This window comes from Eulemur rufifrons, chromosome 4, assembly GCF_041146395.1.
Source record: "Eulemur rufifrons isolate Redbay chromosome 4, OSU_ERuf_1, whole genome shotgun sequence".
Classification (NCBI taxonomy): domain Eukaryota; kingdom Metazoa; phylum Chordata; class Mammalia; order Primates; family Lemuridae; genus Eulemur; species Eulemur rufifrons.
Window position 1 is genome coordinate 65706326 of NC_090986.1, and position 24138 is coordinate 65730463.

Here is a 24138-nt window from a genome sequence, read left to right on the forward strand (position 1 = left end):
GGGCCTAATTAAAACCTTTTGTCCCTAAAATTCTCCCCCGTCTATTGGCCAAATTTCCACCATCTGGGCTTCAATTTGTGGCTTCAAGTTTTGAGCCTTGCTGAAATTCAAACTGCATCAAAAAGTGTGGTCCTATTACCAGTCCTATGGGCTTGGTTTGGGACTAGGTTTGGTCGAGGCGGTTGAGCGAGTTTGCGAGCACGTTCCTCGTCTCTAACCTCCACCCCCGAGACCCGGCAAAACCTTTGGGACTCCGCAGGCCCGCAAGGCGGTAAGGGAACCCTCCCTGTTGCCCGCCCGGGCCTGGAGCCCCGCCCCTCCCCGGAGAGCCCCGCCCCGCACCCGCGGCCCCGCCCGGGTCCGTCTCGTCTGTCCCCGCGCTCCTCGGCTCCCTAGCGGTCGCGGGCCCGGCGTCCGCAGCGGCGAGCATGGGCTCCGCGTGGGAGCTGGAGGCCGCGCCGGGCGGCTCGCTGCTGCTGTGCGCCGCGCTGCTGGCGGCGGGCTGCGCCCTGGGCCTGCGCCTGGGCCGCGGGCGGGGGGCGGCGGACCGCGGGGCGCTCGCCTGGCTCTGCTACGACGCCCTGGTGCACTTCGTGCTGGTAAGTGCCGCCGCCTTGGGCAGCGAGAACGCGGGCGGCCTCTGCCTCCCAGTGGGAAGTGAGGGGGGAGAGGACGGGGGTGGGTCCAGACTCCCCTGAGGCGGGAAGTCTGCCCGGACCCGGGAGGTGCCTGGAGGCCGCGGCGCTCGTGGTCTTGGGCCAGATGTCCCCGTGCTCCGAGTTCTGATTCCCAAGTCTGTGCGCAGAGCGCCGCTTGCCTGGCGCTGCCGATTCCGCCACCAAACTTGAAATAAATTCCGTACGGGTAATGGTAGTTTGCGAGATACTGAAGAGGACCTTGGCTTCGTCGTCTTTGTAACGAGCACATAAATGTTGAACTGAAAATGGAGAGTGAAGATCGTTTTTGAATGTCCCAAAGGGAGTAAGGAAAGGTGATAGGCTACTGTTCAAAGTCCGAGGCCTGGACCAAGAAAAACAAACAAAAAATCCCGAACCTACACATTAAAGTGTTATGCATATTAATTACTAAGTCTAAAATTTCTAATCTTGAAAAACATTAGGTGACTTTCCAGTGCCACAAAGCTGGCTTGATTCTGAGTTAGTTTAGTCTGGCTCCAAAGTTTGTACTCTTTATCACTCTGGGCTTTAGGAAACATGTAGCCTTAAAAATTCAACCCACTTTATAAAATAGCCAGGAGAGCTGCACTTAAGGGAATTAATTCTACTGAAGTACCCCCCCACACACACACACATACACACTTCTTTTTAGTTTTTTAGAAAGTATGAAAACAAATCTTTTTTTACAAACTTGACCTTTCTTAAATCTTAAATCTAAACAAACATGTGGCTAATGTGAAGCCAAAGTCTAGTATTGAGAAAGCAAGCAAGCAAAGTTTCTGGTAATCATCTGGGTCTGCAGGTGCCTGGTGTTGCTGGAATGATGAAATTCCTTCTTTTCTAATAATCAATATATGGAGATAAGGGACACTCTCAACTCCTTTATTTATAGAATTGATCTTTAAGCTATCACTTGAACACAAGGTCTCCCAAAGAACAGGGGAGGTAAACAGGTTGCTAGGCCCACTTAAAGAAAAATTTATTATAACATATTTTAGACATACAAAAAAGCTGTGAAAATACTGAAATACATGCCTGTATGTTCAACCATCTACTTTAAGATTGTCTACTTTTCAAGCACAGATTGTTACAAGGAACAGGACACACAGCCTCATTTGTGGCACTACGAGGTGTGGTTTGGTATGTGGAGTCACTGCTCTGCTCCCCAGCCCCCCACCACCTGTTTCTGAAGGAAATGTCCCCCACACGGCCCTATATTGTGCCATTTACCTGTCCCCCACTGCCAAGTGTTCCACCATGTGAATACACCATACCTCAGTTCTCCAAGTCTAAGATGCATGTGGCTAGAGGGGAGGGCAGATTGACTTCCCTCCAGTGCACCTGGAAGGAGCTGTGGCAGCGTACCTGAAGAAATAAATCGTGACTCACCATGCTCACAGGTCACTATGAGTGTGCCAGGCACTGGTGCTTCATGGGTTTTTCTCCCTTCTGCAATCTAAGCATAGCATTCTAGGCATGGCCAGAAGTAGGAGGCAGGATATGTCTGTCTATGCCTGGGAAACATCCTGAAGTCCAGATTGACTGGAGCACAGGGTTTACATGAGGAAGAAGTGGGAAGACCAGCTGGAAAGGTGACAGGTAAGAATTTGAATGTTATTCTGTAGTAGGAAGCCAGAGGAACTATCTCAGTCCCTTGTTTTTTTCTTCATAATACTAAACACAATTTCTAACTATTTTATTTTATTTTTCTTGGCACCTGGTTTTTAGGAGCTATTTGTGTATTTATTACTATTGAATGAATGGAAGAATGATTCCTTTTATGATAGTTATCAGTCATTTATATTTTTAAGTCTCAAATTGTTCAGATATCTAAGGTGTCAAAGTTCTTTTTCTATCTTAGTCATGGTCTTTTAAAACAAAATTTGTTTAAATCGCATATTTTCATGATCAGTGTAAAAAGGTATAACATATATGAAAAAGGAAGAAAAGATACAATTACCTGGAAATAATTATTGTTAGTATTTTGGCAAATAGGCTTCTAGAATTTGCATGAAAATGTATATCCAGATAAGTATTTGTCATTTTACTTTTTACAAAAATGGAATCACACTGTTCATTCATTATTATTTTTACCATTTAGCTATGTTCTGTGACCATTCCTATCAGTATCTATTGAACTATCTCATAATTTTAAATCAATCTCTAATTGTTAGACTTACAGGTTCTTTCCTGTTGCTGGCAATTATATAGAATGTTCTCTGTGTATTTTTATGCCGTTGTCTAATTATTTACTCAGGATAAATCCTGATGGTAGAATTGCTGGGTCTAAGGGAAGTCAGTTTTTAAAGACTCCAGAAAGGTGGTAGCCATTTATATTCTCATCAGCTGCTTTCTCACTCCCAGGCCAGCTGTAGGTATCATTATTGTATCAGATACCTCCTTGGTACCACCTGGGGTCTTCTTGGCCTCATCTAACGCTTGACGATATGATCTGTTCCAGCTACCACATCAGTGACCAACTCTGACTCTGTTTGGATCCAGCCAGCCAGCACCTGCTCTCACCTCACCAAGGCTTTCTTGGTGCCACTGGGGCATGAGACTCTCGGGCCCTGCTCAGGGCCCTCACACATTAACTTTTGATGGTGGGATTTGGGAGCCACTGGACAGATTTTTCTTTCTTCTTCTCCCAAGATGGACTCCCCAGAGATGCAGTCATTCCTATAGTTTCTTGAAAAATTCAAGATTGAAACATTAGTTAGCTTGTTACTAAGTGGTATTATCTAAGTTACTAAGTTCAGTAATGCAGCCTCATATTTGATTCATCCTCCTATCTCATTTTTCATTCTCCTCATTCCTGCTTCCTTGAGATAGCAATCCCCATAAAAGTAGGAACATATGGTATTATGTTTTCTAGGGAACCCAGGCCAAGATGTCCTTCTTTTTAATAGTTGTATACTTTCTCATAGCATGGATATACCATGAACCAACCGTGCAAGTTTCAGGTTATTTCCAGGTTTTTGTCACTAAAAATAAACAAAAAACTACAATAAACATCATTAAACAGATATCTTTACCTCTGTAAGACAAATTTCAAAATTGAGATTCTGGGTCAAAAAGTATATCTAAGGAGATGGAAGATTTATACCACAAAATGTGTTGCATGAGAAATGGTCCTTTTCTTTCTTTTATTCAAATCAAAATAAATTGAATTGGCAAACTCCTATCCTGCCTAGGAAATTCAGCCTTAGTTATTAGAGTTCTTCTCTGTTTTGTAGGGTCTCATGAGAATATAGGAGACTTAAATGATTCCCAGGAAAAGGGGGCAGGGTATCTAGTCTTTGGTCCATCTTGATCACAGCTGATATCCTCATTGACTAAGCCTTTGGTTTTCTTGAAGGAGGACTGCTCTGCTGTTTTCAGCCAGGCATTAGGACAGGAATCGGACACTTAGATCCTGGGGTCTGCCTGTTTATCTATGGGGCAGTTCATCTTTTCCTTATTGATCTATAGGAGGTGTTCCTATGTTAGTACAAATAATTTCACCCACACTTTATTTTGCTTTTTTGGAGGAGAGCAAGAAAGTGTTGTCTCAATCTTGCCTATTGACTAATCCATTCTTTCTCCACTTATTTGAAGTTCTACCTTTATCATATGCTATAAAATCAATGTATTTTATTAATATATGCATAGATATGTTTGGGGATTTTTGAAGTTCTGTTTTATGAATCTTTTGGTTTCAGTTTTGTCCACACTTTTTATTATTTTAGCATTATAATGTTTTTTAATATCTGATAAAGCAAACTTCTCCCTACTATTCTTTTCCAAGCACTTTTAAGTTTATTATATATTGGAGGGAAGGTGTGGGAGACAAAAAAGAAAAGATATTTATTATATATCTTTCCAGATGTACTTTTAGATTCACTTTGCCCAGTTTTAACACTGGGTATTTTGATTTATTATTTTCTTCAATGTATTAAATGATATCTGTCTTGCCGGGCACGGTGGCTCATGCCTGTAATCCTAGCACTTTGGGAGGCCAAGGCTGGTGTCTTGCTTGAGCTCAGGAGTTTGAGACCAGCCTGAGCAAGAGTGAGACCCTGTCTCTACTAAAAATAGAAAAGAATTAGCTGGACAACTAAAAAGATATAGAAAAAATGAGCCAAGCATGGTGGCACATGCTTGTAGTCCCAGCTACTCTGGAGGCTGAGGCAGGAGGATTGCTTGAGCCCAGGAGTTTGAGGTTGCTGTGAGCTAGGCTGATGCCACAGCACTCACCTGGGCAACAAAGTGAGACTCTGCCTCAATAAATAAATAAATAAAATATATCTTTATAATATAGAATCTTCCCTTCGAACTAGATGGATCTCATTTTGTTTAAATCTTCTGTTACAGTCTCTTAAAGTTTATTTCTAAATATTTTATATTTTGTATTTCTCCCTTGTATTTTAACTGGTTATTGTTACTATAGTGAAAGCTATTGAGATATTCTATACTAACCAGCCACTTTTCTAAATTCCCTCCCCCCTGCTTTCTTGAGTTATAATTTACATAAAGTAAAACTCACCCATTTTGTGTGCAGTTTGATGAATTTTGGTGATTGTGCAGAGCGTAAACATCAGAATCACAAGATAGAACCCTGCCATTGGCTTTTTAAAGTTTTCTTATGCCCCTTTGTGGATAATCCCAATCTTGACTGCCAGTCCCAGCAAACACCAACCTGTTTTCTGTCTTTAAAGTTTTGCTGTTCCTTGGATTTTATGTAAAATCCAATCATATAGTATATAATTTTTTGTTTAACATAAATTGCTGAGTAGTATTCTATTCTGTGGATTATCTCAATTTGTCCATTTGCCAGTTAATAGGCATTTGGATTGTTTCTAGCTTTTGACTCTTATTAATAGTGATGCTATGAATATCTGCTTACAGGTCCTTGGGCATGTTTTTATTTCTCCTGGCTAAAGGATTAGGAGTGGGATTCTTTAACTTTAGTAGAAACTGCCAAACTGTTTTCCCAAGTGGCTGTGCCATTGTGCATTCCTACTAGCAGGGTAGGAGAGTTACTGTTGCCCCAGGTCCTCACCAGCACTTAGTATCGTTGCATTTTGTTGTTTGTCTTTTTTTTTTAAATCATCCTGATAGATGTATATGACTAAAACTTGTCACTCACCCTCATACATGCCACAGGTTGCATTTTTAAATGCAGTGCCAGTTACTAAATGCTGTTTTAGAGGGGTTCTCACCATCATCCAAGAAGCCTGGGGCAGGGTGAGAAAGTGGAAAGAATATGGGCTTTGGGGTGCAGCAGATGCACCTCGAATGCTGGCTCTGCTGTTTGTCAGCTGGAAAGTGACCCTTTTCCCCCTGCAAATCTTTTTTGTAATGAGGAGGGGAAGGAAGGAAACTGTTTCTGTCTTGGTTTCCTCATCATAAAATATGGAAATAATGTTTTCTTCAAAGAGTTATAAGGATTAAATAAAGCTGTAAAACTTAGGACAGTGCTTCTCAAACTTGAACATACACACAAATCACCAGGGATCAGCCAAGATTCTGCACTGGGAACCAGCTCCCAGGTGATGTCCAGGCTGTGGTTCATGGACCGTGTTTGGGCAGCAAGGATGTAGGGTGCCTGGCATTTAGCAGAGTTCAGTTAAATATAATCCTCTCTTCCGTCCGCTTGGTCATTCCTCCTTTTCACATTCCGTACTTGGATTAGCTTTTCATCCCATCCCTGTGTACTAAGTGATGATGTATGTGTCCAATTAAGATGAGCCTTGGAAGATTTCCTTTCATATCCTTAATCTGAGAAGTAACAAACCTTCTCAGCAGGGTATATTCTTAAAAAGGGAGAAATGTTTTTCAAGTCCTGAATCAAACACTAAGCTGCCATGTTGTAGGAACGATAGAACTCCTGTGACTGTTTGATCCCCGCAGTTCTGAGAGAGATCAGCATGGTCTACTGTGAACATTAGGTGACAACCGGCTGCTGGTGCAGGTTCCATCAAATGGAAGTCGTGGTCTCATTAAGCAGATGACAGCTGGGCAGCATACATTTATGAAGCCACTAAAGCCTTGTGCTCGAGGGGCCGTAGGAGGCTGCAGCAGCTGATCCCTCCGGAAGCAATGATGTATGCCGTTGCCATGAAATGGAAAAATCCACTCTGATTAGGCTGAGGTTTTGTGAGTCAGATTTGAAAATGCTAATAAATGTTGACAGGATTTACGTACTGATTCTATTCTTACCACACTTCATTCTCCCACTCTTGACAATGAATGTTGCGCTATTTTCTCTGGATCTTCATTCAAACACACTAAAAAAAAAAACACCTCACAAATACATTCAGATACAAATTCAGCTTCAATTTGTGTTCTTTTTATTTCTATAAGGGCTTTGTTCTGCTAAATTTTTCTTAAAGGATCAAAATGAATAAGTTGAGCATTGTCTATAAATCGGACATTTAATAAATTATAGGTAGCAATAGCTAGCACAGCTTAATCATTTGTTTTGTCTGAGCTTTGACTTATAGCTGTCTTCAAGTCTATAAAATAGCTTAAGATGTCTGGAGCATCTTAAGAGAAAAATAAGAGTAGCCTTTGTTACTTAATTTTATTTGCCATGATACATTTTGGTTTTTAAGCTGATTTTGTTAGCAGCTCAATGAAATATAGTTCAATCCGATATCTTTTAGAGCATCCAATAGGAATTTTCCTTTTTTAAACCAAATTCCTGATTTACAGAACTTTTAAATATTTTTTTATGCCTGATTTTAAAGAACACAACATCTCTTTTTTTCTGCTTGAGATACAAATGTTCGGTTTGATTGATGAGAATAAGCCAAGTACTAGAGACAACGCTAGCTTTTCTGTTTTTTCCAACGAACTCCAATGGAGGAAGAGGCCACATGGGATCTGGACTGTTTCAGTCCGCTGATAATCCAGCTATCAAATCTCCAGCCTGGGACTTCTTGAGCAGGACTGCCCCATAAGGCCGGATGTGTTGACAGTTGAAGATGGCAGATACGGAGAATTCAGCATGTATGTGCAGTTCAGTCTGATGTCCCCGTATGTCCAGTAGGATTCCATCTTTGGTGAGCACTGGGCTGAGATCAGGGTGCTGGCCCATTTTTGATGCGGTGCTTCTCTGATTCTGCTTTGCTGTCTTGGAGGGACAGTAGGTTTAGCTCGTCTGGAAGGCGGCTGGGCTAACCGTGACTTGTATCCTCCGGTCCTGGGCCTGTCAGAGGTCCCCGCAGACACAGGCACCCGCACAGCGCCAGGCCCACGTCCGCCGCCTCGCTCCGTGTGACGGGCTCTGTGGTAACTCTCGTGCCCGCGGGGCGACCGCGGCCTCCGGGTTCCTGAGCAAGTGGCGGGCAGCCGTTTCAGGGTTCAGCTCCCATTTGACACTGTTCTTCATCTCCACCTCGAGGTGACAGCTCCTCGGAAATTTCACTGTCGCCTCGCACGCCTCGGTCTGGATCTTTTCGCCTTTTCCTTCTCTCAGCAATTTCTCCCTTTCCTGGTTTTCAGGGGATGCGAACACGGCTAGTCCCAAGGAAGGAGTCGATTCCGACCCAGAGGCGCTCACTGAGACCAGGGCACCCCGGACTCCAGGTCCTCCACAGGCCGCGGGAGGATGGGCTTTCCCGGGCCGGTGTTCCGCGTCCCGCCCGCTCCCCGGCGCCGCCTGGGCCCTTCCCCGCGCGCGGGCGCGGCGCCCCCTGCAGGTGGCGGCGGAAGCAGCTCCCGAGCCCTTCCCGTGGCCGCCGCGGTCCCCAGCAGCTAAAAACGTTCTGAATAGATACGCACGGTGGAATTTTCCTCCTCACTCTCCGAGTAAATAGTAGAAAAACTAATAGCAAGGAGAAAGTATTTTAAATATCTATAACCACATACTAATATAAACGTGAAAAACGTCTTGAGGGCTACCGTGGAACTTAACAGTGGTTGTCTCTGGGCAATGAGACTGGGAGTCAGGAGGGAGGGGGGCTTTTATCCCTCCCTTTGGACGTTTTTGTAGAGTTTCTTTTGAAAACTTTCAGCATGTGTCACTTTTATAATATTTTCGAAAAGTTTAAATTTGCAAGGTGCACTACCAGAAGAAATGTCAGAAGAGCAAGGAAAAATGCGCTGAAATATCAGCGTGCAGCAGGTGTTGTGGGGACCACAGACTTCGGCCAGGAGGGCAGGAAAGGTCCCTTCACGGGTGGGCGGTAGCTCCGGGCAGCTCCTCTGCAGACCCCCGTGGGCAGCAAGGGAGAACTGCTCAGCGTGTCCCAGAGCCAGGAGGACTCAGGGCTGGCATTTTAATACCTGGTCATTTACCGAGAGGGTGCAGATATTAAAGAGGGAATATGAATAACAAGTTTTTTCCTTTCTCTTTTGGTCATGATCACGGGCTCTCCGTACTTTTAACCCTTAACCTGCCACCAAACTCAAATATGAAAATTCCCTTTGGTTTCCGTGAGCAGGTGGTTTGACAGTTGAGGGGTGTTGGCACCCCCACACACCAGGTGGAAGCCAGCATCCCTGGCTTACTGTGGGGGGGGGGGGTAGGGGTGGGCATGCTGAGCCTCCTGTGGCTGGGCACCTTGGTGTGTTACTCAAGAATCATCTTCTGCCTGGCAGGAAAGCAGAAGGCAGGAGAGAGAAGAAGATAAGCAGGTTTGCCCTGTAGTTTATTGAGGCTCAAGTAATCACCAGACTCACAGTAATGCTGACTACAGAAACACCGGTTTGTTTGATATATTAATAAAAGTGCATCTGAAGGGCAGGAGAGTAATAAATGACTTGCTTTTGTGGTGTGCTCTGCCTGCCATGTGCTGCAGATCTCTGCTGATTTTTGCCTGTGTTCATTTAGGCTGATCCAGAGCCAGGCACCCGGCTGCTTTGGGTCCTTGAAGGAGCTAAGCTCCAGGCTGTCCGGAACCTCAGGTGCTCTGTTCCTTCCATCATCCACTGTGGTCTGGGCCTCCTGCTTGCCTGTTACAAACGTGAAGGCAGAGGGCCTCTGGGACCACAGGATCCTGTGTCTGGAGTCCAAAAACACGAGGAGCACCTTCTCTGACCTCTCACAGGTGGAATGCCAAGCTCTGTGCCTGGGTCTCTCTAGTGGTGCCACATTCTAACTTGACAAGTTGCTATCTATCTTTTTAAAAATTAGGTTTTACAGTGAACCATTTCAGACATTCACAAATGTAGAGAGACTGGTACAGTATATGTGAACAGATTCGGCATTTTCAAATTTTGCTGCACTTGCTTCATCTGTCACTTTTTTTCTTTTCTCTCTCTCTCCTTTTTCTCCCTTTCTTCCTCGGTTTCTCCCCCCACCCCCTTCCTTTTTAGTTTGTTATTGCTGAAGTAATTTGGAAGCGATCTGGGCCTCATGTCACTTTACCCCTACATACTGAGTAAGTCTGTCTCTAAAAAGTCAGGTCGTGCTTCTTCAGGGATAGGTGTCTGCCTCTCGGGTTACTATAGGAATGACAGGGTACCTGAAAATGTCATTCATGTCCCAGCCAGTCAAGGAGTCTACCCTGGTCCTCTCCGTGAGCTTGACTTATAGGCACTGGCAGGTGTAGAATGCATGGCCCATGCCCACTGGAAGTGCTGGGACTTAAGCAGGCCCTGTCCCCACGGCTCATGACACCTGGCCCTCTGCTGACACACTGCCTGGGTTTCTGCCCCAAGTCCTCACCATCCTTTAAATAAGTGATAATAAGTCTTCTGAGTGCTTTGCTCAAGGCTGTAAATCAGTAAGAGAGACCAGCAAAGGTGGACTTGCAGATCCAGTCTAACTGTGCTTATTACTCATTCATTCAGTTATTCATTCACGAGACCTTTATTAAGAGCTTAACTCTACTTTTTATTATCGATTAGGAAACTGAAACCCAGAGAAGTGAGAGTAGCAGTGAATGTAAGAAATAGAATCTGTTGTACTTGTTTTTGCTCAAGCTTAACCATATCACACCTACACCTGTGCAAGCCCTGCCTTCCCAGTTATAACAACACCCTACACGTGGCCCTTTGCTGTGTACAAGCACCTTTCACCTGATCCTTAGATCCTCAGGGTGCTTGTTGAGCTCAAAACTGACTTGTAGTTCCATGTGCCTGGATCTTGGCCATACACTGTGTTTAAAGACTTTCGGAGCCAATAACCTCCCACGTTTATTCTGCAATTTAATATAGACTTCATGCCCCAGAGGCTGGAAATAATTTCAAGAGGAAAAAAAAAAAGCACTTTATATAGTTCACTTAACATAGGTTATTTAATTTAATATGGTTCATTTACTATAAAGTGTGAATTCATGGAAGGAACTGTCTGTCTACATTCTGTACAATTCTACAGAAAATTTTGGCCCTTGACAAATAGTAACTAGTGTTTTCAGTGGCTTTGATTATAAGTCTTTGTGTGGTTAGAGCAGATTTGGTTCAAAAGCCCCCAAAGAATCTTTAAAACCATAATAGCTGCTCTCATTGTGAAACTGGAGCCTCTGCCCCCACACCTGATTTGTTCAGTTTTATATCGAGTCTATTACTGATGGAGTTCCAGCTGTAGATGGTGCAGCCTACAGTGATGGGGATGTGTTTGTTGTTTTTTGTTTGTAAAGATAGGGTCTTGCTATGTTGCCCAGGCTGGTCTCAAACTCCTGACCTCAAGCCATACTCCTACCTCAGCCTCCCAAAGTGCTGGAATCACAGGTGTGAGCCACCATGCCTGGCCTAAGTTTATTGATTTACATTTCTCCTGGTGAGTTCCTTTAGAGTATGAACATGCCAATCTCAGAATCACAGAACCTTCCAGAGATCTCACCTAGAACTGTGATATTGACTCGCTCACTGCTTTTCACTGTGTGCTTTTCCTGACTTTCATCTCAACATCCATCCTGTGGTGGGATGCATCAGGACTCGATGTGAGCCACGGTGGGGTGGACAAGTTTGATGGTGTAGGGAAGGGTTACAGGCTCTTAGGGTTGGTTTTTTTTTTTTTTTTTTTACAAAGTCTCACTCTGTTGCCTGGGCTAGAGTGCCATGGCGTCAGCCTAGCTCACAGCAACCTCAAAGTCCCCGGCTCAAGCAATCCTTCTGCTTTAGCCTCCCGAGTAGCTGGGACTACAGGCATGCACCATCATGCCTGGCTAATTTTTCTATATATATTTTTAGCTGTCCATATAATTTCTTCCTATTTTTAGTAGAGATGGGGGTTCTCGCTCTTGCTCAGGCTGGTCTCGAACTCCTGAGCTCAAACGATCCTCCCGCCTCGGCCTCCCAGAGTGCTAGGATTACAGGCGTGAGCCACCACGCCCGGCCTATAGAGTTGTTTGAGGGAAGAATCAAATAGTTGCTAATGGTGCACAGTCTGCTTTATGCAGAAAAGCCAAATGTGGATCTGCTCCCTTTTTATATAAAACACAAGGGCAGTGTCCCTGCGTAGAACTATTGCACCTTTTGGGAAAAACATGACCTGCCATTTAGACAGTGCTGATCTACACTGACCCACTGTACCTGCCCCTATGTCTGCAGCGGTCCTATTTCTTTTATCTCATGAGAGCATTTTCTCCATGTAGTGAATGTTTCAGCCAAGCACCTTTGTAATTCACACCTCTGTACCCATTCATCTCTGCTATAGCAAAAAAACAAAAACAGAAAAACCCAAAGCCTGAGGATTAGGAAATTAAGTGACCCAGCTAGTACTACACAATTCAGGGGTAGCTGTCCAAAGTCTGGAGAATCTGCCTAGGGCTGTCTATGGAAGTTCACCATACATGTGTTTGGTGTTTACTGCATGTAATCAACACACGGGCCTGCCCTTAGTAGAAGAAATGGACAGGGAAACAAATCACCGTCGAGTGGTCTGGCGAGTAATAGAACTCTGTCCAGGTCTAGAGGTGGCACCAAGGAGGGAAGGATTCACTGGGGTTTTAAAGGCCGAAGAGGAGCTTTCCAGGCAACAACGGAGTAGGCATTTAAGAGTCACCGCAGACCCCTTGTTCCCATGACGGATTGACAGATCGTGTTCTCCAGTTCTTATGACAGTGGCCTCTGTTCTGCTTCACCAAATGCTCTGACTTTAGCAGAATTGTTGGTTAATCTTGCCTGTGGGGCAGACTAGCCCACTGCTTTCAAGTACCAAGTGGTGATAGTGCCACTTTAAAACTTTTACAGGCCGGGCGTGGGGGCTCTCGCCTGTAATCCTAGCACTCGAGAGGCGGGAGGATCGCTTGAGGTCAGGAGTTTGAGACCAGCCTGAGCAAGAGCGAGACCCCTTCTCTACTAAACATAGAAAGAAATTAGCCAGGCAACTAAAAATATATAGAAAAAGTTAGCCAGGCATGGTGGCACATGCCTGTAGTCCCAGCTACTCAGGAGGCTGAGGCAGGAGGATCACTTGAGGTCAGGAGTTTGAGGTTGCTGTGAGCTAGGCTGATGCCATGGCACTCTAGTCTGGGCAACAGAGTGAGACTGTCTCAAAAAAAATTTTACATTCATATCAAAAAAATAACTCAGGCCAGATGCAGTGGCTCACACCTGTAATCCTAGCATTTGGGAGGCTGAGGTGGGAGGATTGCTGGAGACCAAGAGTTCAGGACCAGCTGAGCAGGAGCGAGACCAAAAATAGAAAAAATTAGCCTGGCATGGTGGCTCTCGCCTGCAGTCCCAGCTACTCGGGAGGCTGAGGCAGGAGGATCACTTGAGCGCAGAAGTTTGAGGTTGCAGTGAGCTATGATGACACCACTGCACTCTAGCCAGGATGATAGAGCAAGAGAAAGATGAAAGAAAAGAAGGAAGGAAGAAGAGAAGAGAAGAAAAAGAAGAAAAGAAAATAAATATATAGTGCATTCCAAAAGCCTTATCAGGGTATCCTTTTTAAGTAATCTATTATGTGAACTTGCAATTAATTCAAGATTAGCAAACACTGAACACAAAATATCATACTAGATTCTTGAGGATTCTAAGATAAAGATGACAATATTCCAGGCCCCAGAGATGTATGATCTCACAGGAGCTGGAGATCCACAACCAGCAGACAGCTGGTGATTACAGAAACACAAATTTAATAGCGTGAGAGTTATAGGAAAGTGAGACATTAATCCTCCCTAGGAGGTATGGGAAGGTTTCTTCAAAGAAGGGAGATTTGAGCTGGGGTTTGAAAAATGAGTAGAGCATCAACAAGTAGCTATAAAAGGGAACAAGTTTGTTCCATACTCATAGGTCCCTGCATGTCACTGACACCCAGGTCCCCATCTTGCCCTTACAGAGTTGCCTCCGAGGAAAGGTCCTCCACCTAGTGTCGGAATCCGTGTTTTGCTAATGGGTCCAGTTGAAGACATTGCAAATGGAAGTCACATCTAGGTTTAGGGTGAGATCCACAATCTAATTTTAGGAAGTCCTTCATCTTACAGATAGATGGCCTGAAGCCTAGAGAAGGTCAAATTCAGCCGAGCCCCACTGCCCCTACTCTCTGAGCCAGTGGACATGCTTTGTCTAGAAAGTTCCTACGCCAAGCCAAGGAAGTGGTGTGGATTTCCCCCTATGGCTGTGCTAAAAATAAAATATTGGCTGGTGAAAATAAAGTGTTGAAAGTAAGTGGACTGGGGAGTGCTTATTTGTTTAAAAAAACATCGCTGTTCATCTCATATGTCATTTTTGAAACATCTCCTTTAAAGAATATAATTTTTACATATGCTGAGCTAAACCACATTTACCAGCTAAGTTACTTGCAAAGAGCGTCAAGAAAAGACAAAATAAACCAGTTTTAAAGCCAACAGCGATTAAAATGGATGAGAAGCTGAAAGATACTCATGAGATGGAAAGAAAGTGAGGTTTCTTCTCTCAATCAGAAAGAAAAAGAAAGGTGATTATAAACTGTAGGATAAACAAAAATATCTTATAAGAAAGTCATGGCTCAAATACGAAGCAAACTAAAATCTAGCATGATTTTGAGAAATTCATGAAGTAAAAAAGGATATTCCATTTGCAACACGCTCCTGAAGTGACATGGGAGTCAAGATACTGGATCCGTAGAGTAAGACATTGTGGCCCATTGAAGTGAATGATATTTCCACAGTCACAAAATTGTAAATACTGTTAATTGGCTTATCAGTTTGTAGAATCCACTTACAGATAAAACAGGGAAGACAAATATGTTTTCTGAAGAGGAATGGAAATGTGATGAATCTCAGCGAGCAAAGTGGACAGTTGCGAGTTGGAAGTGGGGAGGGAGGAGCATGGAGGGGTCTCGTGCTCTTTTGTGGTAGGATGTCCAGATGCACAATATGGGCGAGCGAGTGAGCTGAGGTTTTCAGTTTCTTACTTAAGTTACAAATTTGGATAACTAATAGAAGAATAATGTAGCTATCAAAAAACCTGGAAGGACTGGACAGGGGAAGGGAAATGATATTAATTAAATAATTGTTTATGCTAAGCAGTCCTAAAGAAATAGCAGTATAAGTTAAGAATGTAATCGCCAGAATTACAGACAACGTGGTTAAGAGTAGTAACCTCTAGGAGGTGGTACCAGAAGTGAGCAGAGGGGAGGTGGAGACATAGTTTTAATAGCATATAGGAGATTACTTTGCTAAAAAAAAAAGCTGGGCAGTGGCACACACCTGTCCTCCCGGTGACATACATGGGAGGCTGAGGCAGGAGGATCACTTGAGCCCAGGAGTTCAAGGCTGCAGTGAGCTATGATCTTGCCAATGTACTCCTGCCTGGGCAACAGAACAAGACCCTGTCTCAAAAAAAAAAAAAAAAAAAAAAGGAAGAAAGAAAAGAAAAGAGAAGAGGGAAAAAGCTGTATTGACCAAGAGCAAAATGTATTCAAAGGAGCAACATGACAATCAGACATCCCAGTGGTTTCTAGTTGTCTAGTTTTTGACATCTTAGGTAAAGAAACACTTCAGTGAAGGGAAAATATTACATGTAATTGCAGATATTTTATTACCTAAATGCTAAAATGTAGCCTGTAACCATTTTAAATGTTCCTTAATTTGCCCTCATGGAGGAGGGGGTAACTCAACTCTGATATAGACAATCAATTGCCATTTTTAAGAGACACCTTGGAATTTTTTTTTTTTCAGGTTAAAAAGAAATGAACTGCTGTGAGGTTCTTCTCAAAGATTTAAGATCCCTGGAATAATCTAGAACTTTATTTAATACAACAGTTAAACTCTTTTCTTGTGCAAAATTTTTACTTATTTTTTTCACATAAGAACATGCCTCTGATTTTATAACACCTATCATTAAAAATAACATTGATTACTACATTAGCATTGGACATATCCATCTCCAAGGTCCAGGTAGCCAAGCTCCAGGGTCACACCCTACAAGGGTGTGCAGGTGTGGTACTCCCAGGCTGCTGACCCCACGTGGACATCGGGGAGTGGGGGGCAGGGGGTGCTGCCATGCAATGCCATGTGTCTGCAGTGCCATCCTGTGGTTGTGATGCTAAATTAGAACATGTCTTGATTTTCTTCTCCAGGAAGGCCCTTTTGTCTACTTGTCTTTAGCAGGAAACATTGCAAATTCTGATGGCTTGATTGCTTCTCTATGTAAGTAATTAAAAACATTTGCATTTGAAATGTTTGAGATTAATTGCAAGTGTGGCTGCCAATTAAATGAATGCCTGTATCACATGTTGTATGACTTCATTTATATGAAATGTCCAGAGTAGGTAAATCTGTAGAGACATAATAGCTTAGTGGTTGCCTAGGGCTGGGTGTGGGGTAGGGGTATTGGGGAGAAAAGAGGAATGGCTGCTCATGGATACAGGTTTCTTTTGGGGGGCATAATAGAATGTTCTTAAGTTAGATCATTGTGGTTCAAATCTTTGAATATACTAAAACCCATTCTTTAAACAGGTGCGTTGTGTGGCATGTGAATTTCATCTCAGTAAAGCTATATGTAATATTAAAAAATGTAGTAAGTGCAGATTGAAGACCTTGCAGCATTTAAACTGGGTATTTTTTCATACTTTTTAATATCAACTTTCTTTTTATTTTACATATATGTCTGCAGTCTTGTAGATAATTTCTAAAATGTTTCCTGCTCTGCAGAGATATAGTTAATATCTAGATCTAGTTAAGTTTTCCCTGTCTTCTTCATGCTCATTTTTTTTTTAAAGACAGAGTCTTGCTCTGCTGCCTGGGCTAGAGTGAGTGTTGTGGCGTCAACCTAGCTCACAGCAACTTCAAATTCCTGGGCTCAAGTGATCCTCCTGCCTCAGCCTCCCGAGTAGCTCGGACTATAGGCTTGTGCCATCATGCCTGGCTAATTTTTTTTCTATTTTTAGTTGTTCTCCCGCTTTGGCCTCCCAGAGTGCTAGGATTACAGGCGTGAGCCACCACGGCTGGCTCATGCTCATTACTAATCAATCAACATTCAAACAATTAGTATCAACTACCTACCATGGACTGTGTCAATAGTGACAAATAAATGAGCCATGCAGTAGTGTCCTTTGCTGCTTTTTTTTTTTTTTTAGTAGAGATGGGGTCTCACTATGTTTCCCAGCTGGTCTCGAACTCCTGACCTCAAGCAATCCTCTTACCTTAGCCTCCCAAAGTGCTGGGATTACAGGCATGAGCCACAAGTTCTTGGCCATTTGCCACTTTTATAAAACTGCCTTGCTCAGGATAACTGCTTTCAGATTTTGCTTCTGAAATTTTGCATTGTTTATCTCATTTCTTTCATGACTCTAAAATCTCATCTCCTCCAGCTGGGATCTGTGTGGGGACTCCTGTTCACCACTAGTATTAGGAAACTTCTAGAGGATTGAATCAGCTTCAGTCAGCGCTTCTTGAAACAAAACAAGTATCATTTTTGATGCCTCAGGTCCTAGCCAGTGGTCTAGGGAGTCTGTAGTCCAGACTCTCTCCTGCCCCTCCTCTCCCTATTGTCCCTTCAACACTGAATTTCTCTTCAGTTATTAATAAATATGTTTTTTTGGCTCGGCACAGTGGCTCACACCTGTAATCCCAGCATTTGGGGAGGCCAAGGTGGGAGGATCGCTTGAGGCCAGAAGTTTGAGACCAGCCTGGGCAACATAGTGAAACTTCATCTCTAAGAAAAATAGAAAAATTAGCCAGTGTGGTGGCACGCGTCTATAGTCCCAGCAGCTTGGGAGGCTGAGGCAGAAGGATTGCCTGAGCCTAGGAGTTTGAGGTTGCTGTGAGCTATGATGACGCCACAGCACTCTAACCTGGGCAACAGAACGAGACCTCATCTCTAAAAATATAAATAAATAAAATAAACATGTTTCTTTTCTTTTTTTTTTTTTTTCCCCAGGACTTGTGGATTACTAACCTACAAGGGCCACATCATAGTGGAGAGAGAATTCCTCCACAAGGCCTTTGGGTTTTTGTTAGAAAGGAGGAATAGAAAACAGGTGAAAAGAAAAGAAAGGAAAGGAAAAGAAAAGAAAAAAGGAAGGGAAGGGAGGGGAGGGGAGGGAGCTATAGAATCTTGTGACTATGTCCCTTTGCTCAGAATTCCATATCCTAGGTGACATGCCTGCCCCTGCTCTATTCCAGGATGTTGATGGAGAGCATCTGCAGCAGCAATTTCCAGGACTCTTTCAGTTTCCCAAGTAGGAGGGCAGGACTTGTGGATTACTAACCTTCAAGGGCCACATCATAGTGGAGAGATAATTCCTCAAAATGGCATTTGGGTTTTTGTTAGAAAGGGGGAATAGAAAACAGGCAGGAAAGGAAGGGAAAAAGGAAGGGAAGGGAAGGGGGAAGGGAAGGGAAGAGGGAAGGGAAGGGAAGGGAAGGGAAAAAGGAAGGGAAGGATAAACATGTTTTTAATAAACGTTTCCTTAATAACAATTTTTCCCACATCTAAATTGCACTTACAGACTATAATGAAATTTTGAAGGAATTATAATGCATTTACCAAGATCATCAGGTGTTTTTTTTTTTATTTTAGAGATGGGATCTCTGTCCCCCTAGCTGGAGTGCAGTGGCACAACCAAAATCATTACTAAAGATTATCTTTGCAAAATCTGACTATGTTGAATTAACTGAGAATTTTACTATTATAATGAACAAGGGAGGGTGTATATGTGAAATCACTTTGGAAACTATAAATTATTGTACAAATAAAACCTGATATTATTCTTACTACTGTGTCAGGTGGTGAATGCATTTTAGTTCCAAGACTTTTCCTTACCTTCCACTAAGGTATCGGGAAGAATGGAGAGACAGTGGTGGAGAGATGATCCTATCTCCTCCTTAAAGGAAAAAAGGTCATTTCCATTGACTGTCACAAAAATGGTTGCCATTTAAGTAACTACATGGATTTTGTCTTTAGGGAAAGAATATGGCAAAGCCGATGCAAGGTGGCTTCATTTTGATCCAACCATTGTGTCTGTGGAAATTCTGACCGCCGTCCTGGATGGATTTCTGGCATTGTCCCTCATTTATGCCATAGTCAAAGAGAAACATTATCGGTAAGTGCACTTCTATCCTGCTGGAAAGAGGGGAAACATTAGGTGTCCCAACACCAAAGTGACATTTGGAGTAGGTCCTTTACTTGTTAAATAAAAGGTAGAATAGAAATGAAAATTGTTTGATTTAGATAAGGAGCATAGTGACACCAGGATAATTTCAGACTTTTCAGAATCAAAATTATGAGAAATATGATTTTAGTAACAGCCTAGTCATTGTGTTAACACCATTGGATGATTTGCCACCAACATTTTGGAGAATAAAAGGGTAATATTTCTATCTTTTTTTTCCCCCAAAATTGCTCTAGAAAACTCCTATGCCATGTGATACAAAGTAAATTCACTTGTATAATTCTGAGCTAGACATGCAAGATAAATAAGAAATCTTTTCAGAAGCAGACTGTGGAGGGTATAGGGCATGCAGAGGATGGGGAGAAGGAGAAAGATGAAAAAGTAGCCATCCTATCAGTCAGACTCTGAGAGACTCTGAACTCTCCTGCCTCCCTTTTCTTTTCTCTCCTTTTTAGGGACAAAGTGACGTGGGGTAAATAGGTTGCTATCCTGGGGTGATTCCCTAAAGCGACGTCTAGTAGGCTCAACTGCATTCAATTTTCACTATATTGTATTGAAGAAGTCCTTTTTAAAGCTTCATCCTAAAACCCCACATTTGAGCAGAGTGTGGTGGTACCCATCTGTAATCCCAGTTACTCAGGAGGCTGAGGCAGGAGAGTTGCTTGAGCCCAGGAGTTCAAGGCTGTATAGTGCACTAGCACAATGCCTGTGACCAGCCACTGCACTCCAGCCTGGGCAACGCAGCAAGACCTCATCTATATATATAAAAAAAAAAAACCTCTCAAATTTGAAAGAAGTCTCAAAGGTCATTTAACCCACTTTTCCCCACTCAATTTTATAGAGATAAGAGGCCTTGAAAATTAAATTTCTCTTTGGTGCCTTGACATATTTTTGGCTCCATGACCACGGATGTAGATTTACTACATGCACCTGTGTGTTTATTATTGCAAACATTTATAATATTTGATTGTTGAGCACTTCCTGTGTGCCAGGCACAGTGCTTGGTCCTTTACCTACATATCTCATTTAATCTCCACAAAATTCTTCGAGGAAGGTGCTATTATTATCCTCTTTTATGATGGGTGAAATTGTAGCTCTTGGCGAGATTTACATTCAGGTCTCTCTTTGCTGGTTCAGGTGTAACCTTACTAAATCTTCTGAAGAATAGGCCGGGATACCTGAGAGTCCTTATTTAACTCTAAGAACACTCTTCTAGAAAGGACAATGTTGCTTCTCCGAGGAAAGACTGAGTCTTCATGACTAGCCCCTTGGAAGGAGCAGTACACGACACCTGAGGTCCAGCTTCAGAGAGGTTTTCTGTAGTGAAGACTGTGTTGATGCTTCCTCTAAAGAAAAGATGTCATGATCCAGGGTGCCAGGCTGTGCCACACTCACAGTTTCATCCCTGGCTTCCTTCTCTCTAACAGGCATTTCCTGCAGATCACCCTGTGCGTGTGCGAGCTGTATGGCGACTGGATGACCTTCTGCCCAGAGTGGCTTGTTGGAAGCCCCAACCTCAACACCGACAACTGGCTCTACTGTTGGGTCTACCTGGTATTTTTCAATGGCGTGTGGGTTCTGATCCCAGGACTGTTACTGTGGCAGTCATGGGTGGAACTCAAGAAAATACATCAGAAAGGAACCAGTTCAGGGAAAAAGTTTCAGTGAATTTTCAAAATCATAAACACTGTTATCTTGCTTTATGAGCCAAAATGGATCAAACTTTTTGTTTCGCCAAAATGCAATACATTCCAGTCTACACATTCCTTTTATATTGTTCCTGAACAACCTGTTTCAAGTTGGTTATAAGGTGGCAAGTTTTCATTGTTTGTTTTTGTTGTTGTTTTTTCTAAGCAAATGGCAATATAGGGAAGAGAACAGATTTTACCTTATAAAAATAACACATTTAGTTAAATGTTTTTATGGCTGGCAGTAATTGTTCTACATTATTAGTAAAGCCAATTACCATACAATACTGTACAGAGTATTATATTAATTTTTTTATCCTAAAGAACATGGTGTTGGTTCCTCTTATAATCTTCTCACTAGTCTTTTTTAGTTACCAATGTGAAAACGGAAATGAAATGAATGCTTCTATTTCATCTTTGTAGTTTTTCAACTTTGTGAACCCAGCAAAAAATAATAGTATTAGGAACTTGTGAGTGGGCTAACTCCTTTCGGGTAAATGTTGGGGTCCCCACATGGATAGATGATTGATTTATGTTTGTCCTTTTTTAAGGGGGGAAGATTTGAGATGCCTTACAGAAACACATAGTACATTATGATAAAAGGTAAATCAGGAAACAGGAACGCAGGGAAAAATAAGGATGAGAAATAATAAGATGAATGTAAAGTCACTACGCAAAATGCACGCCCTAGCATTCTACAAAATCGAGAGAAGTGAAACAATTTGACACTTACCCTCAGTACCAAGAGGGAGACATGGCCACATTGTGTTTCAGAAAACACTAGTTCTGGGAGATGATGAGAGAGTTCTGTCATGGGCGGGAAGCGGGTACTCACATTCATTTGTTCAGCGCTTGCCTTTCTTAATAGGCCCTCAACTTACACATGTCATCTCCGCCTGGAACAGTGCCTGGCACCTAGACCAGGCTCTAGGTATGTTGTGATGGATGTTGTGGCTCAGATAGCCGTGTGTCCCACTCTCCTAGTTGCCTCCTTACCCTGCAGAGGGTTTAGACTCTGGTCCCAGTTGCCAAATTGATTTCACTCTTCAGAGGTATTTGAGAGATTTAGAGGCTGAAAGCAAAGAGGCCATTTTTGAGTGGTTTTTTTTCCCTCTCTTTCTTTTTTCTGTTTTGTGCTAACAAGTAAGGCCGTGAAAATATGAGGGTTTTAGCATTAGTATACCGAGTGTTCAACTTCCTTAGTATTGAGAGACATCATGGATAGAGGTCTGTGGGCCTCATTGGTCATGCCTCTCTGGGGAGGGCCCACTCTCTGGTCATCTGGGAATCATCCCTTGAAGCTTAGTCTAGCACCTGTACCCTAAAACTCAGCAATACCCTATAACCCAGCTGACTCCTATGTGTGTACCTCACAGAAATGCTTAATAGGTGCACAAAAGTGGCTGCGTTTTTTTTTTTTTTTTTTTTTTTTGGTGAGTTGGAGTTTCGCTCCGTCACTTGGGCTAGAGTGCTGTGGCATCATCATAGCTCACAGCAACCTCAAACTCCTGGGCTCAAGCAATTCTCCTGCCTCAGCCTCCCGAGTAGCTGGAACTATAGGCACGTGCCACCACGCCTGGCTAATTTTTCTATTTTTAGTAGAGATGGGATCTCGCTCTTGCTCAGGCTGGTCTCGAACTCCTGACCTCAAGCGATCTTCCCTCCTCGGCCTCTCAGAGTGCTAGGATTACAGGCGTGAGCCACCGTGCCCGGCCCAAAGTGGCAGCATTATTCATAATAACCCCAAACTGGAAACAATCTAAATGAATAAATTGTGGTATATACATGCAGTGGACCACTCTACCGGAAACTTAACAAACTCTGCTACTGATAACGGCCCAGATGAATTTCACAAGTGTAATGATAAATGAAAAAAGTCTGACCAAAAGAATACATATTCTATGATTCTATTTATGTAAAGTTCAAAAACAGACAAAAGTAACCGATAGTGTTAGAAATCAGGATAGAGGTTGCGTTGGGGGAAGAAGGTGGGTGTAGTGGCGGGGAGAACTCATCAAGGGGCTTCAGAGATGCCGCTAATGCTCTGACCTCTCATTGGGTGCTAGTTGTAATTTGTGATAATACATTTGGCTGTACACTTGCGAGTTGGGTAATTTTTGGTATATATGTTATAGTTGAATTTTAAAAGTTTATTTTAAAATAATTTGTTTTGGGTATGAAAGCCTGAGAAATGTCTGCAGTGGGTCCTCATAAAGACCCATTCCGTGTCCCTGACAACAGGTTCAGTACCACTGGGTGGGTGCTGGCGGGAGAGTGTGCAAGCCTGTGCCGGGGGATTACCCCGTGTGTTTCCAGTGCTCTGCTCTCTGCTGATCTGGCTCCATCCGAGGGGAAACAGAGTAGAGCAAAATGGACGGGCTGCAGATCCTGCCGGCAGCCCTGGAAACACAATTTCTCTCCACTGAGTTTTTGCTGAGTATTAGACGGGACAGAAATGGGGATTATAGACTCTGACAGGGACTTGGAGTACTGATGCGCTCAACTGCCAAGTGAGGACAGAGCTAAATGTTTTCTCGATTAAGTGAATTGGAAGGAGGGTTGATGTCCCCTTGTGGCAGTAAAGGAGTCACAGATCACTGTGAATAGGACCAAGCTGACATAGGGAATGTCATATTTCATTGATTCTAAGATGCCTCCCCTTTTTAATATTTTAAAAATTAGGATTACAGTTGATGTGTCATAATTTAGTTGGCAGTGATTTTTTCTTTCAGAAATATAGTACATCTTATGCTTGATGGCATTTTAGATTCCATGAAATAAGGCACTACCTTCAAGGTTGTTCCCCTCATTAATCTTCAATAGCTCTAACTACTTGGAGGTGATAGATAATTGGAATTTATTTTTGAATTCTAAATTTTGCTTGGGATCTTGGAGACCAATTACCCTAGTGCCTTCTATCCCCTCTCTGTCACATTTGTTGTCCAGGGGAGCCAGCCGTAGAAAGCACCCTGTAATGAAAATATAGAATGATTTGCAATGGGTCATGCATGGCTTATATTGTAAAGAGTGAGATTTCTGCAAACTATCCATCTCTCCTGCTGTGGTTTGAATGTGTCCCCTAAAAGGCATACAGTGGAAACTTTCCCAATGCAATTGTGTTGAGAGGTGGGACCTTTTAAGAGGTGATTAGGTCATGAGGGCTCTGCCCTCATGAGTGGATTAATGCCATTATCCCTGAGTGAGTTATCTCAGTGGAGTGAGTTCCTGATAAAAGGATGAGTTTGGCTCCCTCTCCCTCTCTCTGTGTGTCTCTTGCATGTGCTCTTTTGCCCTTCCA

The 24138-nt window shown here is 43.0% G+C and overlaps 1 protein-coding gene across 2 annotated transcripts; it reads left to right on the top strand.

Moving 5' to 3' along the window:
• Positions 1 to 368: 368 nt before the first annotated feature.
• EBPL (EBP like) lies at positions 369 to 23427 on the top strand. Of its 2 annotated transcripts, none has more exons than XM_069467702.1 (4): positions 369 to 599; positions 16117 to 16186; positions 18945 to 19083; positions 20580 to 23427. In XM_069467702.1, exons 1-4 carry the CDS (start codon positions 429 to 431, stop codon positions 20818 to 20820), a joined length of 621 nt encoding a protein of 206 aa, XP_069323803.1. In that variant the 5' UTR covers positions 369 to 428; the 3' UTR covers positions 20821 to 23427. The 2 variants fall into 2 exon arrangements, with proteins under 2 accessions (XP_069323803.1, XP_069323804.1); XM_069467703.1 differs by lacking the exon at positions 20580 to 23427 and adding an exon at positions 19608 to 19632 and having other exon boundaries at positions 414 to 599.
• Positions 23428 to 24138: the final 711 nt, after the last annotated feature.

Coding starts and splice junctions, on each gene's coding strand:
- EBPL (XM_069467702.1), top strand. CDS start 429: ATGGGCTCCGCGTGGGAGCTGGAGGCCGCGCCGGGCGGCTCGCTGCTG. Junction 600..16,116: donor CCCTGGTGCACTTCGTGCTG/GTAAGTGCCGCC, acceptor TTTCTTCTCCAG/GAAGGCCCTTTTGTCTACTT. Junction 19,084..20,579: donor GTCAAAGAGAAACATTATCG/GTAAGTGCACTT, acceptor TCTCTCTAACAG/GCATTTCCTGCAGATCACCC.